Raw genomic sequence first — 14,708 nt, 5'->3', positions numbered from 1 at the left:
ATGTCGTCTAAATCATAAAGTGTCTTTCATCTTCTTACATGTTCGTTGAGCAAAATCTGCAAAGCATTCATTCTTTTCGCTCTCCTATGTGTAGACATGCTTTAAGTCTTAAAATATTAAAAGACTGCTAGCCTTTCTTGATTTTGTTTTGTTTTGTTTGAATGACTAACATATTGCAATAATTCAGGACTTGAATGTTGTTATGGAATTATTTCTAACAGAAGAAATCTAATACCAACGTTCACCTTACAACAGAAAATGTTAAAATGTAAGAAGTACTTATATGCCCTTCATTAGATTGTATGATATGTGATTTCGCTGTGCCGAGCTGCGCCGTGCTATGCTGTGCCGTGCTATACGGTTTTGTGCTATATGCTGTGCTGTGCTGTGCTGTGTCGTGCTATGCTGTGCTGTGCTATGCTATGCTATGCTATGCTATGCTATGCTATGCTATGCTATGCTATGCTATGCTATGCTATGCTATGCTATGCTATGCTATGCTATGCTATGCTATGCTATGCTATGCTATGCTATGCTATGCTATGCTATGCTATGCTATGCTATGCTATGCTATGCTATGCTATGCTATGCTATGCTATGCTATGCTATGCTATGCTATGCTATGCTATGCTATGCTATGCTATGCTATGCTATGCTATGCTATGCTATGCTATGCTATGCTATGCTATGCTATGCTATGCTATGCTATGCTATGCTATGCTATGCTATGCTACGCTACGCTACGCTACGCTACGCTACGCTACGCTACGCCATGCATGCTATGCTATGCTTTTGTGTAATTTAGTATTGTTATATTCTAGTACGCGTTAAAAAGGAATTGCGAGAATGTAATGAAACATAACCGCGATAGTGGCACATTTTTCTTCCGTAGATTTCAATGGGGAATTCTTGGTAAGATATATTTCACTATTAAGTGAATGACTCGGTTTAACTGTTACAAGTAGCATGCGAAATGTTGAACTAGAAAATGCTTAATATTAAGTAATTGTCACAAATTGCCATACATTTATTTGAAAATCAATTTGCACGATTCACCTTTCTTTTTAAATTATTAGCTTTACTTAAATGGTATAATATAAATACATATTCACGTACATTATTAACATATTTATAACAAATAAACAAAACGTTTAGATACAGAAGTCAAACATATGAAAGTATAGTTAAGTCTCCTTTAATTGTTTGCCAGTTACTTTACATTCAAGATTGTGTCAGATAGAAAAAAAAACAGTAGATGTTTGATAATCGCGATTAAGATTTGATAATGTAAAGAATATTATTTTGACATAAAAGGATAACTTTGTCAAACAAAACCTTTCACTTATATTTTGATCATAGGTTCCCCTGACATTTATTAAGGAATTTTAACCAAAATCTAACATATATCATCAGTACGAGTACCAGTTCATATGCTAGAATAACAGTATTAAATAATAAATAAGTCGCGAGATTAACATTTTGTTTAGTTTTTTTCTAATATAACATAAGGGGTGTAGTTTGTGATAACAGTTGAGCAAAGAGTTATTGATATAAGAACAAACATGGGCTGCTGAATTAAGAACGTCTTACAGATTGCAGTCTTATAGTTGATATAAGAATGAATTATCATTAGAACGATACCTAGATTTTATACAAAATAACAAATTTAAAGTAGCATAATATGTTGTGTTGAATGTAAATATGGTTGTCTTGTGTTGTGTTCTGATATGCTATGTTCTGCTGTGCTGTGCTTTGCTTTGCCTTGCTGTGCCGTGCTATGCTGTGTTGTTCTGTGTCGTGCAGTGCGGTGCGGTGCGATACAGTGTAATGCTGTGCTATGCTATGCTATGCTATGCTTTGCTTAACATATTTTGTAATTTAGTATTGTTATATTCTAGCACGCCTTGTGATATTTATCATTTAGTAAGAAAAGAATTATAATTCAAAAAGAATCGTGCAAAATAAATCGTTTCAAAATAAATGTACTCAATTATCTCATGCACTTAATAGTGAAATACAATGTCGATATCCAATTGCGACACATGACCCTTAAAATGGATTCCGTATATCAGAAATGTCTCATAACATATCCATGACTTATATATATATGTATGTATCATGTATGTTCATTGACATGTGCTAGAAATAGTTTTACACATCAATTTTCAAAAGGTAACAGATTTGTTTTTAACTAACTGATATTCGTGAAGAATATTCTGGCAAATATACCCAATCAAATCGCTATGTGCAACGTTACGGAGATTACATAATTGCTTGACAGTCACGGAGAGTGATTTCTGTAACATCCGAGATTCTATCAGATAGAAAAATAGTAAATGTTTGATATTTGTGATTTACTCGTGATTAAAAGTTGATAATACAAAGGTTATTGTTTCGACATAAATGATAACTTTGTCAAACAAACCTTTTTACTGATATTTTTGATTAAACGTTCTTGTTGACATTTTTAAAGGAATTTTATCCATTATCTATCATATTTCACCAATACAGTACAAATCTTAGAATAACAATATTAAATGGTAAGTTTTCTTCTACGTAAAGATGATTTAACAATATATTTGGCTGATTTTTTCTGATAATTGTTTAAATAATGTGATAATCTATCAGTTTAGGTAAAGAGATTTATTCATCTTTAACAGTTATTTCCCTTAGAATGTCGTCTAAATCATAAAGTGTCTTTCATCTTCTTACATGTTCGTTGAGCAAAATCTGCAAAGCATTTATTCTTTTCGCTCTCCTATGTGTAGACATGCTTCAAGTCTTAAAATATTAAATGACTGCTAGCCTTTCTTGATTTTGTTTTGTTTTGTTTGAATGGCTAACATATTGCAATAATTCAGGACTTGAGAATATTGTTATGGAATTATTTCTAACAGAAGAAATCTAAAACCAATGTTCTCCTTACAACAGAAAATGTTAAAATGTAAGAAGTACTTATATGCCCTTCATTAGTTTGTATGATATGTGATTTGGCTGTGCCGTGCTATGCTGTGCCGTGCTATACTCTGGTGCTATACGGTTTTGTGCTATATGCTTTGCTCTGCTGTGCTCTGCTTTGCTGATGTGTCGTGCCATGCTGTGCTATGATATGCTGTGCCGTGCTATGCTGTGTTGTTCTGTGTCGTGCAGTGCGGTGCGGTACGTGCGTACAGTGTAGTGCTGTGCTGTTCTATGCTGTGCTGTGCTATGCTATGCTGTGCTGTGCTATGCTATGCTGTGCTGTGCTATGCTGTGCTGTGGTGTGCTATGCTATGCTATGCTATGCTATGCTATGCTATGCTATGCTATGCTATGCTATGCTATGCTATGCTATGCTATGCTATGCTATGCTATGCTATGCCCTATGCCCTATGCCCTATGCCCTATGCCCTGCCCTGCCCTGCCCTGCCCTGCCCTGCCCTGCCCTGCCCTGCCCTGCCCTGCCCTGTCCTGCCCTGCCCTGCCCTGCCCTGCCCTGCCATGCCCTGCCCTGCCATGCCATGCCATGCCATGCCATGCCATGCCATGCCATGCCATGCCATGCCATGCCATGCCATGCCATGCCATGCTATGCTATGCTATTGTGTAATTTAGTATTGTTATATTCTAGTACGCGTTAAAAAGGAATTGCGATAATGTAATGAAACATAACCGCGATAGTGGCACATTGTTCTTCCGTAGATTTCAATGGGGGAATTCTTGGTAAGATATATTTCACTATTAAGTGAATGACTCGGTTTAACTGTTACAAGTAGCATGCGAAATGTTGAACTAGAAAATGCTTAATATTAAGTAATTGTCACAACTTGCCATACATTTATTTGAAAATCAATTTGCACGATTCACCTTTCTTTTTAAATTATTAGCTTTACTTAAATGGTATAATATAAACACATATTCACGTACATTATTAACATATTTTTAGCAAATAAACAAAATGTTTAGATACATAATTGCTTGACAGTCACGGAGAGTGATTTCTGTAACATCTGTGTCAGATAGAAAAATAGTAAATGTTTGATATTTGTGATTTACTCGTGATTAAAAGTTGATAATACAAAGGTTATTGTTTCGACATAAATGATAACTTTGTCAAACAAACCTTTTTACTGATATTTTTGATCAAACGTTCTTGTTGACATTTTTAAAGAAATTTTATCCATTATCTATCATATAACACCTGTATAAGTACATTTGTACATATCGTAGAATAACAATATTTAATAGTTGCCAATTTTTGTTTGGCAAAATCGGCATGAAATATTCCTTTGACGATTTGAAATTATCATAAAATAAGTTGGCTAAAACAATATAAACATATATTAAATACATGACTGTATTCTTTTAACCTATAAAGAATGACATTATAAGGTAATTTAAACGATCAGCTTTATTTGCAAGCAATTATGTCAAATAATAATTATATACTTCACAAAGTTTTTAACCTCCAACGTTTCGAGGGGATGGACCCCTCTTTATCCAGGAGTTTCTGTTCTCTTAGATTCATAGCACATGCAGTAAATCTAGCAACATGTCTATTAGTTAGCGTATTTTTGCTACATAACAGAAAATAAATTTTATTTAAGAGTAGGAAATGACTAACTGATACAATATTTTAGACAATGAGTAACTGATATAATATTGAAGACGTAATAACCTATAAAAAAGACATCAAATTAAAAGGTGATATTCATATTAAACATTTCTATTACACATTTCACAAATATAATGTACAATCATTTCCAGCGAATCCTCCACTTTCAGTTTCTAAATTATGTGACGATAATTTAAATCGGGATGTTGTTTGTTAATGAGAGGTTTTTTTCTCTATTTCATAACAGAATATAGTCTTAAATGTACTGTATTTGTTGTTGTTGTTGTAAAATTAAGTTATGAATATGTCACGCAAACATATGCGTAATTTAGATAGCCGCCATCGGCCATTGCAATCCGCGATATTTTGTTTGATGCGTACCTTGTTAAAAGCCGAGTTTGAGGATGAAACCTCGACTTTTATGGCCGAAAAATGACTCTTTTAAAAAAGTCCTAGCTGAAAATTGCCATTACTTGCCGCGATATGTTATGAGACTGTTGTTGAGGAATAAAATGTCCCAGTCTAAAATTTTCCCTCTCGACTTTAAGACTAATTTCTACGACACTTTCAAAAAATGTAGCTGATATCTTTCTGTTCCTACAAACAAGGGATAAAATTAGAATCAAACCATGAACGCTACTGTTTAATGGTTCACACATTATGCCCCGGAAATCAATATTTTTTAATTGTTTAGAAATTTTAAACATGTGTTAATAATGTTTCAATTATGGATTTAGATGATGTAAGATGTTTTACAACTAAAGAAAGCAGAGCTGAACGTAAAGTGTCATAAAGGTAGCAAAATGTCAACAAAGCTGTATTTTGTCTCCCATAAAAATACAAATTCACCATGAATATACCAATTGCTAACGGATCAAAAAAAGCAATAGATAGTTCCTCTATGTGGCAAATGAGTATTCCTTTTGACACTGAAACAAAATACCATAAAACAAGAAGTTTTTGTATAAAAATGATAGTATATCGGAGGCATGATGGGCCTTTAAAGACTTTGCTTACTTTCATTATGCATAAAACACAAGGACATAATCTAGGTATTACCACCTTTATTTAGTTTAGTTTAAGTAATTTCGGTTTTAATAAAGAGATATAGATAACATCTACATGTCCGCACATTTGATATATTTGTTGTGTATTTGTCAAATATATATTGTAGAGTATAAAGTGAATAATTAACTTAAGAAAATGAGTTGCGTTCTTCATTTTCCCTTAACAATAAAAATGTTTACAGTTTATATTATTACACGAAATTCTCAGTATTTAAGCATAAATTGCACATAATACGGCACTATTATTTGATCAGTTAATTTTTCGGGAAGTAACTCCGGAAGAATTTTTTTAGTATTAGTTTTCTGATTAGTCTCCCCTGTATTACAGGAAACCAACACAAATGACTTCTTTTGATTTCCTTTAACCAGACAAATAAACGAATACAAGTTTGAACTAGTATCCCTCGTAATATTTCATTAACTTGCTTTACATAACCAGTTAATATTGCAAACCCCAACAAAGACGACAACAACAACACAAACTTTTTTAAATGTCAGGTCAGAAACATGTTGCATTTGCTGTTAGAATATTGGTACATAACCCCTTTAGAAAGAACTTGTTTGAAAACGGGGTTGTTGTTGGACACGTTTTAAGCTTATTTAATTGTCTTGCGGGATATATGTGTACAGGCTTGTTAAAACATGGCTTAATTTTTTTCATTACAAGTAGCAAGTAAAATGTTGAACTAGAAAGTGCCCTAATTAAAGTCATTGTCACTTATAATCATACATTTATTTTAAAAACATAGTCTGCACGGTTCATATCTCCTATTTATTTACAAGGAAGTAGTAACAATATAAAGCATGGACCCGTTCGCTTTAGTCACAGTATTATGAACAATGTTATGATACTGCAATCAAACAAATGTACGTATCATATATTATTTGAGAATTGTTACACATGTTTCGAAAACATGACAACTTTTCTTTGGGTTAAAGACACAGTTATTTTATTTACTGTAAGATAACAAGATAATTATATTTTGATATCAATACAGCGCTGACATTGTTTTAGGAATCATAAGTAAAAATACATATTCACATATACAAGCAAAATCAGATACTTGTACATGTAAATGTATGTTATATACATGTATGGCCCTGTGACAACTGAACACAAACGTCAAAAACGGTTGTGAAGAATATGTTTTATAGTGTGACATTTGCGATCAATTTTTATCACACGTGTCAAATGCGATATGTGCAAAATGTGATCCTTCAAAAGCATATCGTCTATATTTAACAATACAAAATTGGTCTATATTTGAATCTAAGATACAAGCACATCGAACTTTATTGAGATTTCTTCTAGACTTATATGTTTGAAAATCTCACTTAGACAAAAATTAATGTTTACACAATAAAAGTTTCAGATTATTTCTAACAGCAATTCACAAAGGTATCATTTGCAGACAAAAATTACCTCTCAAATATGACGAAACAGCTACTAAGGACATTCCTGGATTTCACAATAAAGATGTACGAGGAAATATATTGACTTAATTATTCCCTGAACAGAAGGGTTGTTATTTGTTATTTGAAATTGACAAAAAATATATCTGATGACATTTCAAACAATTAAAATTTTACGAGATATTACAGAAGTCACATGTGTTATTATACGTCATAAGACTTTAAACATGTTTTTAAGCATTTTAAATGATAATTTGCTATGAGATTTTCCCTGAATTTTCACATTTTTTCTGCTCTTATATCGGAAGTTTAACAAATTTAAGAACAAGATAAGATGTTTAAAAGATCTCTGAAAGTTATGGAGATCAATTCCGAATTTTCACCCGATAGTTTTGTGACAGCGTGTTTATGGGCCAGTGGTTAATGGATAAAGCGTCGGACCCCATATTCTGCAGTCACAGATTTGAATCCCGGAAACTGAATTTGATTACGATGTCCCCAATATCCTATTTTTCAAGCACTGATTAGTTTCAAGGAAGCAGTCATCGAGTACTTAAGATTACATATAAAAATACCTTTTGTGATGTGAAGAAAGCTTTGTAACCGCCATCAAGTAAATAGACTTCCGGAAAGTTTAGTTTTGGATAATGTTCCTTATTCAATTCACGATCCTGGCTTCTTAGAAAACGATACCTGGTACACAGAAAAGAAATATCTATAAAGAATATAATCTAACATATATTGAAACATATCAACAATACTCTTTTAGAAATCAATATTAGAAAATACAATGAGTGGCTATCTTTGCACTTTTGTATAAGTTACTATTACTTTGAAGAATACCTTGAACAGTTCGTAATGTATATGAGAATATAGGTACCGAATAAAATGAAACTTACATTTTTGGACCTCTTTCAGATGAGAATTCACAGTGAAATATAAGAATGTGTGGTTTTTCTGTCACGTCACGTGACTGGAGAAGACTGTTGACGTCATCTTTTGTGTACAAGTTGACAGCGCCTCGGATGTGTCCGCCATCAAATTCGTACGGGTACCTGCAATCTACGATTGTGACTTTCCCAATCTTGTCACTGTAATGACCGTTCAACACTTTTGCCATTGTTTCCGGTGTGATGGATTTGAGGTCGCCATGTTTTCCTTGTACTGAAGGTAGAATGTAGTCACGTGATCCATCGGCTACCAAATAACGAGATTCGAGACGTTCTACTGCCGTAATGACATTCTGAAAATGCAATAACAGTGAATATTAAGAATAAAATGTCAACGTGAGAAAGTTCAAGTACTTGTACAACTTTGAAGTTATTTTAAATGTTACTTCAAGAATGAAACAATACATGTAGATTCTAATTCTATAACTAATATTTCACCATACATACCTGAGTAGTTAATGTAGCTAAATCATTCTCTATTTGACGCATCTTTTTCGAGGAGTATCGTTAGAAAGATCATCTTCAGCTAGACGCTTGACTGCGAACAAGCTTCTGCGTGCATCGGCTCTAGTCTCAGAAGTCACCTTTGACGATGTATCAAACTGAAATGAAAGAGAAAAAAGTTAATATCAAATATTATATTCTTATATTTTGGTATATTTGAATAGCATAAAGATTATTAATTCAAATAAACTAATTTTAGATCTTTTAAATTTCAAAATAAATTCAGATTGTAAAAATATTGTTTGTGAACTTACACATGAAGGGGTATCATTTTCGAATACAGAGTTGTTGCCCTTGGTTTCTGGTGTTAGGATTGATTCTATTTCAGCTTTAGTTGTCTCTGGTGAATCTGTTACCTCACCGAATAATCTCAGTCTGAAATAAAATATGATAAATGCTATATTTATAAATAACATAGAAAAACATACAGGAAAAGATTTATTATACATAAATGATACACAAAAATATTATCCCTTTTATACACAAAATTGATGTCATTCGTATTACACTTTTCCATGTTTGACAGATGAAAATAAAATCTAGAGCATTTGTATATGAATAATATGTAGGTATTTCCACGGACATACTGAAGTGCTGAAATGAAATGTAAATCTTATGTAATTTAGAATAATTTACCTGATAGACATTCTGTTTTATTAGGTTTCTATGCCAATGTATGGAAAAGAACAGTGTATGTTTCTAAATGAAATCCGAGTATGAATAATGCTATAACAAATTTTCCATTCCTATAAATACAAATTATACAAAATAATTATTGTATGTTTCCTGTGCGTTGAGACAAATTTGACAGACGAGTAAAGTGAAATAAAATATACTGAAATAGTCACTAACGACAATATATAATTGGCCTTGCAGCCCTTAATTACCCAATCAAATCGCTAGGTGCAAATTGTGCAAGTGCGTTACGGAGATTACATAATTGCTTGACAGTCACGGAGAGTGATTTCTGTAACATCCGAGATTCTGTCAGATAGAAAAATAGTAAATGTTTGATATTTGTGATTTACTCGTGATTAAAAGTTGATAATACAAAGGTTATTGTTTCGACATAAATGATAACTTTGTCAAACAAACCTTTTTACAGATATTTTGATCAAACGTTCTTGTTGACATTTTTAAAGGAATTTTATCCATTATCTATCATATTTCACCAATACAGTACAAATCTTAGAATAACAATATTAAATGGTAAGTTTTCTTCTACGTAAAGATGATTTAACAATATATTTGGCTGATTTTTGCCGATAATTGTTTAAATAATGTGATAATCTATCAGTTTAGGTAAAGAGATTTATTCATCTTTAACAGTTATTTCCCTTAGAATGTCGTCTAAATCATAAAGTGTCCTTCATCTTCTTACATGTTCGTTGAGCAAAATCTGCAAAGCATTCATTCTTTTCGCTCTCCTATGTGTAGACATGCTTTAAGTCTTAAGATATTAAAAGACTGCTAGCCTTTCTTGATTTTGTTTTGTTTTGTTTGAATGACTAACATATTGCAATAATTCAGGACTTGAATGTTGTTATGGAATTATTTCTAACAGAAGAAATCTAATACCAATGTTCACCTTACAACAGAAAATGTTAAAATTTTAAGAAGTACCTATATGCCCTTCATTAGATTGTATGATATGTGATTTGGCTGTGCCGTGCTGCGCCGTGCTATGCTGTGCCGTGCTATACTGTGGTGCTATACGGTTTTGTGCTATATGCTTTGCTGTGCTGCTGTGCTGTGCTGTGCTGTGCTCTGCTCAGCTCAGCTTTGCCATGCTGTGTCGTGCTATGCTGTGCTATAATATTCTGTGACGTGCTATGCTGTGTTGTTCTGTGTCGTGCAGTGCGGTGCGGTACGTGCGTACAGTGTAGTGCTGTGCTGTGCTGTTCTATGCTGTGCTGTGCTATGCTATGCTATGCTACGCTATGCTATGCTATGCTACGCTACACTATGCTACGCTATGCATGCTATGCTATGCTTTTGTGTAATTTAGTATTGTTATATTCTAGTACGCGTTAAAAAGGAATTGCGAGAATGTAATGAAACATAACGTTAAGTGAATGACTCGGTTTAACTGTTACAAGTAGCATGCGAAATGTTGAACTATAAAATGCTTAATATTAAGTAATTGTCACAAATTGCCATACATTTATTTGAAAATCAATTTGCACGATTCACCTTTCTTTTTAGTTATTAGGTTTACTTAAATGGTATAATATTAATACATATTCACGTACATTATTAACATATTTATAACAAATAAACAAAACGTTTAGATACAGAAGTCAAACATATGAAAGTATAGTTAAGTCTCCTTTAATTGTTTGCCAGTTACTTTACATTCAAGATTGTGTCAGATAGAAAAAAAAAAACAACAGTAGATGTTTGATAATCCCGATTAAGATTTGATAATGTAAAGAATATTATTTTGACATAAAATGATAACTTTGTCAAACAAAACCTTTCACTTATATTTTGACATTTATTAAGGAATTTTAACCAAAATCTAACATATATCATCAGTACGAGTACCAGTTCATATGCTAGAATAACAGTATTAAATAATAAATAAGTCGCGAGATTAACATTTTGTTTAGTTTTTTTCTAATATAACATAAGGGGTGTAGTTTGTGATAGCAATTGAGCAAAGAGTTATAGACAAACATGGGCTGCTGAATTAAGAACGTCTTACAGATTGCAGTCTTATACTTGATATAAGAATGAATTATCATTAGAACGATACCTAGATTTTATACAAAATAACAAATTTAAAGTAGCACAATATATTGTATTGAATGTAAATGTAAATATGGTTGTGTTCTGATATGCTATGTTCTGCTGTGTTGTGCTGTGCTGTGCTGTGCTGTGCTGTGCTGTGCTGTGCTGTGCTACGCTACGCTACGCTACGCTATGCTATACACTGATTTTCAATAATTAACAAGTCCTTAATCAACTGATATTCATTTGAAATATTCTGGCAAGTGGAAAAAATCTTTAATTTTTTAAATATAAATAAAAGTTCGAGAAGAATACTGCAAATGCTCCCGTAGCACCGACTGTAGCAATATTCAATGTTTAGAGGTAAACATGTTGAAATTAAAAATTTAGAAACATCTCCAGAGGTGTGTAAAATACTAGAAAACGTAGATGTTCGTCGTAAATGTTTCATAAGAAACAAATACAAACAGTATACCGACAACTGAAGTGTGAGTGTGAATATTGCTTTAACAAATTTTCCAATCGTTTTAATACAACAACATTTATTAAGCATTTAAATACACGAAAGGTGCATATAGTCAATATTAACAAGCATGCTGATGTGTTATGCATTTGATAAAAATGCACGTGATTTCGTGTGATAAAAAAGAATCGTGCAAAATAAATTGTTTCAAAATAAATGTACTCAATTAACTCATGCACTTAATAGTGAAATACAATGTCGATATCCAATTGCGACACATGACCCTTAAAATGGATTCCGTATATCATATATGTCTCATAACATATCCATGACTTATATATATATTATGTATGAATGTATGTTCATTGACATGTGCTCTAAATAGTTTTACACATCAATTTTCAAAAGGTAACAGATTTGTTTTTAACTAACTGATATTCATGAAGAATATTCTGGCAAGTATGAAAACTATAATTATTCAAACATAAAGTATTTCGCCCATCGGTATGTCGTTATACGTCATACTTATAATCTTTATAAATATAATGCTAAAAAACATCATACTGGAAAATGGGTGATCAATCGAACTGCCTTGAAAGCGTTTAAACAAGTTCTTGTTGTTAAGGAAAAAGGAATAGCATAATTTATATTTTCAGTTTATTATCCACTATATATACATAACAAAAACACAACAAATAATTCAAATGTGACAAAAATAACAAATAACATTAGCACTAGGGAAACAACAAGATAATTCAAATGTTTAGAAACTAAGATGACGATTTAGTCGACTATGCTGACGTTTGCTAGTCTTCTGTTTGTCACCTTCCGTCCATGATTTAGACTTTACCCGGAAGTGACGTAAATCAGCTGCGTGATCTTCGTGCAGCATCGGCTTGTAACTGGCAGGTTCGCAACATTGCTGAAAGAAAATAGAGAAATAATAAAAAATAGTGTTTGTTTTTAATAAATAGTACATTGTACATATCTATTTCATCTAAAAATGTATGTCTATATATGTGTCTATTTTAAAGCTAGTTGTCGCGTTTTTGTCACACACATTTTTAAATAACAAAATTGAAATAAATTAATTTTAGATAAATAGAAAAATATTCCATTATTTAACGTTGTTATTTACTTTATGTTATCAATAGTATTTGAAATTCACAAACATTTTGATATCCAATGTAAAAATACCTTTTGTGATGTGAAGAAAGCTTTGTAACCGCCATCAAGTAAATAGACTTCCGGAAAGTTTAGTTTTGGATAATGTTCCTTATTCAATTCACGATCCTGGCTTCTTAGAAAACGATACCTGGTACACAGAAAAGAAATATCTATAAAGAATATAATCTAACATATATTGAAACATATCAACAATACTCTTTTAGAAATCAATATTAGAAAATACAATGAGTGGCTATCTTTGTACTTTTGTATAAGTTACTATCACTTTGAAGAATACCTTGAACAGTTCGTAATGTATATGAGAATATAGGTACCGAATAAAATGAAACTTACATTTTTGGACCTCTTTCAGATGAGAATTCACAGTGAAATATAAGAATGTGTGGTTTTTCTGTCACGTCACGTGACTGGAGAAGACTGTTGACGTCATCTTTTGTGTACAAGTTGACAGCGCCTCGGATGTGTCCGCCATCAAATTCGTACGGGTACCTGCAATCTACGATTGTGACTTTCCCAATCTTGTCACTGTAATGACCGTTCAACACTTTTGCCATTGTTTCCGGTGTGATGGATTTGAGGTCGCCATGTTTTCCTTGTACTGAAGGTAGAATGTAGTCACGTGATCCATCGGCTACCAAATAACGAGATTCGAGACGTTCTACTGCCGTAATGACATTCTGAAAATGCAATAACAGTGAATATTAAGAATAAAATGTCAACGTGAGAAAGTTCAAGTACTTGTACAACTTTGAAGATATTTTAAATGTTACTTCAAGAATGAAACAATACATGTAGATTCTAATTCTATAACTAATATTTCACCATACATACCTGAGTAGTTAATGTAGCTAAATCATTCTCTATTTGACGCATCTTTTTCGAGCATGGAGTATCGTTAGAAAGATCATCTTCAGCTAGACGCTTGACTGCGAACAAGCTTCTGCGTGCATCGGCTCTAGTCTCAGAAGTCACCTTTGACGATGTATCAAACTGAAATGAAAGAGAAAAAAGTTAATATCAAATATTATATTCTTATATTTTAGTATATTTGAATAGCATAAAGATTATTAATTCAAATAAACTAATTTTAGATCTTTTAAATTTCAAAATAAATTCAGATTGTAAAAATATTGTTTGGAACTTAAAATGAAGGTTCATTTCGAATACGGTTGTTGCCCTTGGGTTTTTTTTGGGGTTAGGATTGATTTTATTTCAGCTTTATTGTCTTGTGAATCTGTTTTGTACCCAATATCTCAGTTGAAATAAGTATGGGTAAATGCTTATTTATAAAAAACAAGAAAAACACACGGAAAAAATTTATTATACAAAAAGATACACAAAAAATTTTCCTTTTTTTACACAAAAATTTATGTTTTCTTATTACCTTTTTCTGTTTGCAGATGAAAATTTAACTTAGAGAAATTTTGTATGAAAAAATGTAGGTTTCTCGAAAATACTGAAGTGCGAAATGAAATGTTAATCTTAGTAATTTGAATAATTTACCTGAAAACATTCTGTTTTTTAGGTTTCTATGCCAATGATGGAAAAAAAACGTGTATGTTTGTAAATGAAACCGAGTAGAATAATGTATAAAAATTTTCCTTCCTTTAAATAAACTATACAAATAATTATAGCTGTTTCTGTCGGAGACAAATTTGCAGACGAGAAAGTGAAAAAAAATATATGAAATTCATCAAAGACAAAAAATATAAAGGCCTTTGCAGCCCTTAAATTACCCAAAACAAAACGCTAGGTGAATTGTGCAAATGCTTACGGAATAATAAATTTCTTGACGT

General features: G+C 32.2%; 2 protein-coding genes across 2 annotated transcripts; both read right to left on the bottom strand.

Moving 5' to 3' along the window:
• Positions 1-5,493: 5,493 nt before the first annotated feature.
• Positions 5,494-8,871, bottom strand: LOC132723934 (M-phase inducer phosphatase-like). The gene is made up of 5 exons (XM_060708742.1): positions 8,783-8,871; positions 8,472-8,626; positions 7,974-8,317; positions 7,650-7,767; positions 5,494-5,523 (listed from the first exon to the last, which is right to left on the bottom strand). Exons 2-5 carry the CDS (start codon positions 8,511-8,513, stop codon positions 5,494-5,496), a joined length of 534 nt encoding a protein of 177 aa, XP_060564725.1. The 5' UTR covers positions 8,514-8,626; positions 8,783-8,871.
• Positions 8,872-11,765: 2,894 nt separating this feature from the next.
• On the bottom strand, positions 11,766-14,034 carry LOC132723939 (M-phase inducer phosphatase-like). Its single transcript, XM_060708745.1, has 4 exons — positions 13,744-14,034; positions 13,246-13,589; positions 12,922-13,039; positions 11,766-12,646 (listed from the first exon to the last, which is right to left on the bottom strand). The coding sequence occupies exons 1-4, from the start codon at positions 13,783-13,785 to the stop codon at positions 12,488-12,490; spliced, it is 663 nt and encodes a 220-aa protein (XP_060564728.1). The 5' UTR covers positions 13,786-14,034; the 3' UTR covers positions 11,766-12,487.
• Between the last annotated feature and the right edge of the window lie 674 nt (positions 14,035-14,708).

Source organism: Ruditapes philippinarum, unplaced genomic scaffold (assembly GCF_026571515.1).
Source record: "Ruditapes philippinarum isolate M1 unplaced genomic scaffold, ASM2657151v2 ctg2986_1_1_1_1, whole genome shotgun sequence".
NCBI lineage: Eukaryota > Metazoa > Mollusca > Bivalvia > Venerida > Veneridae > Ruditapes > Ruditapes philippinarum.
This window is presented reverse-complemented; position numbering and strand designations above follow the sequence as displayed.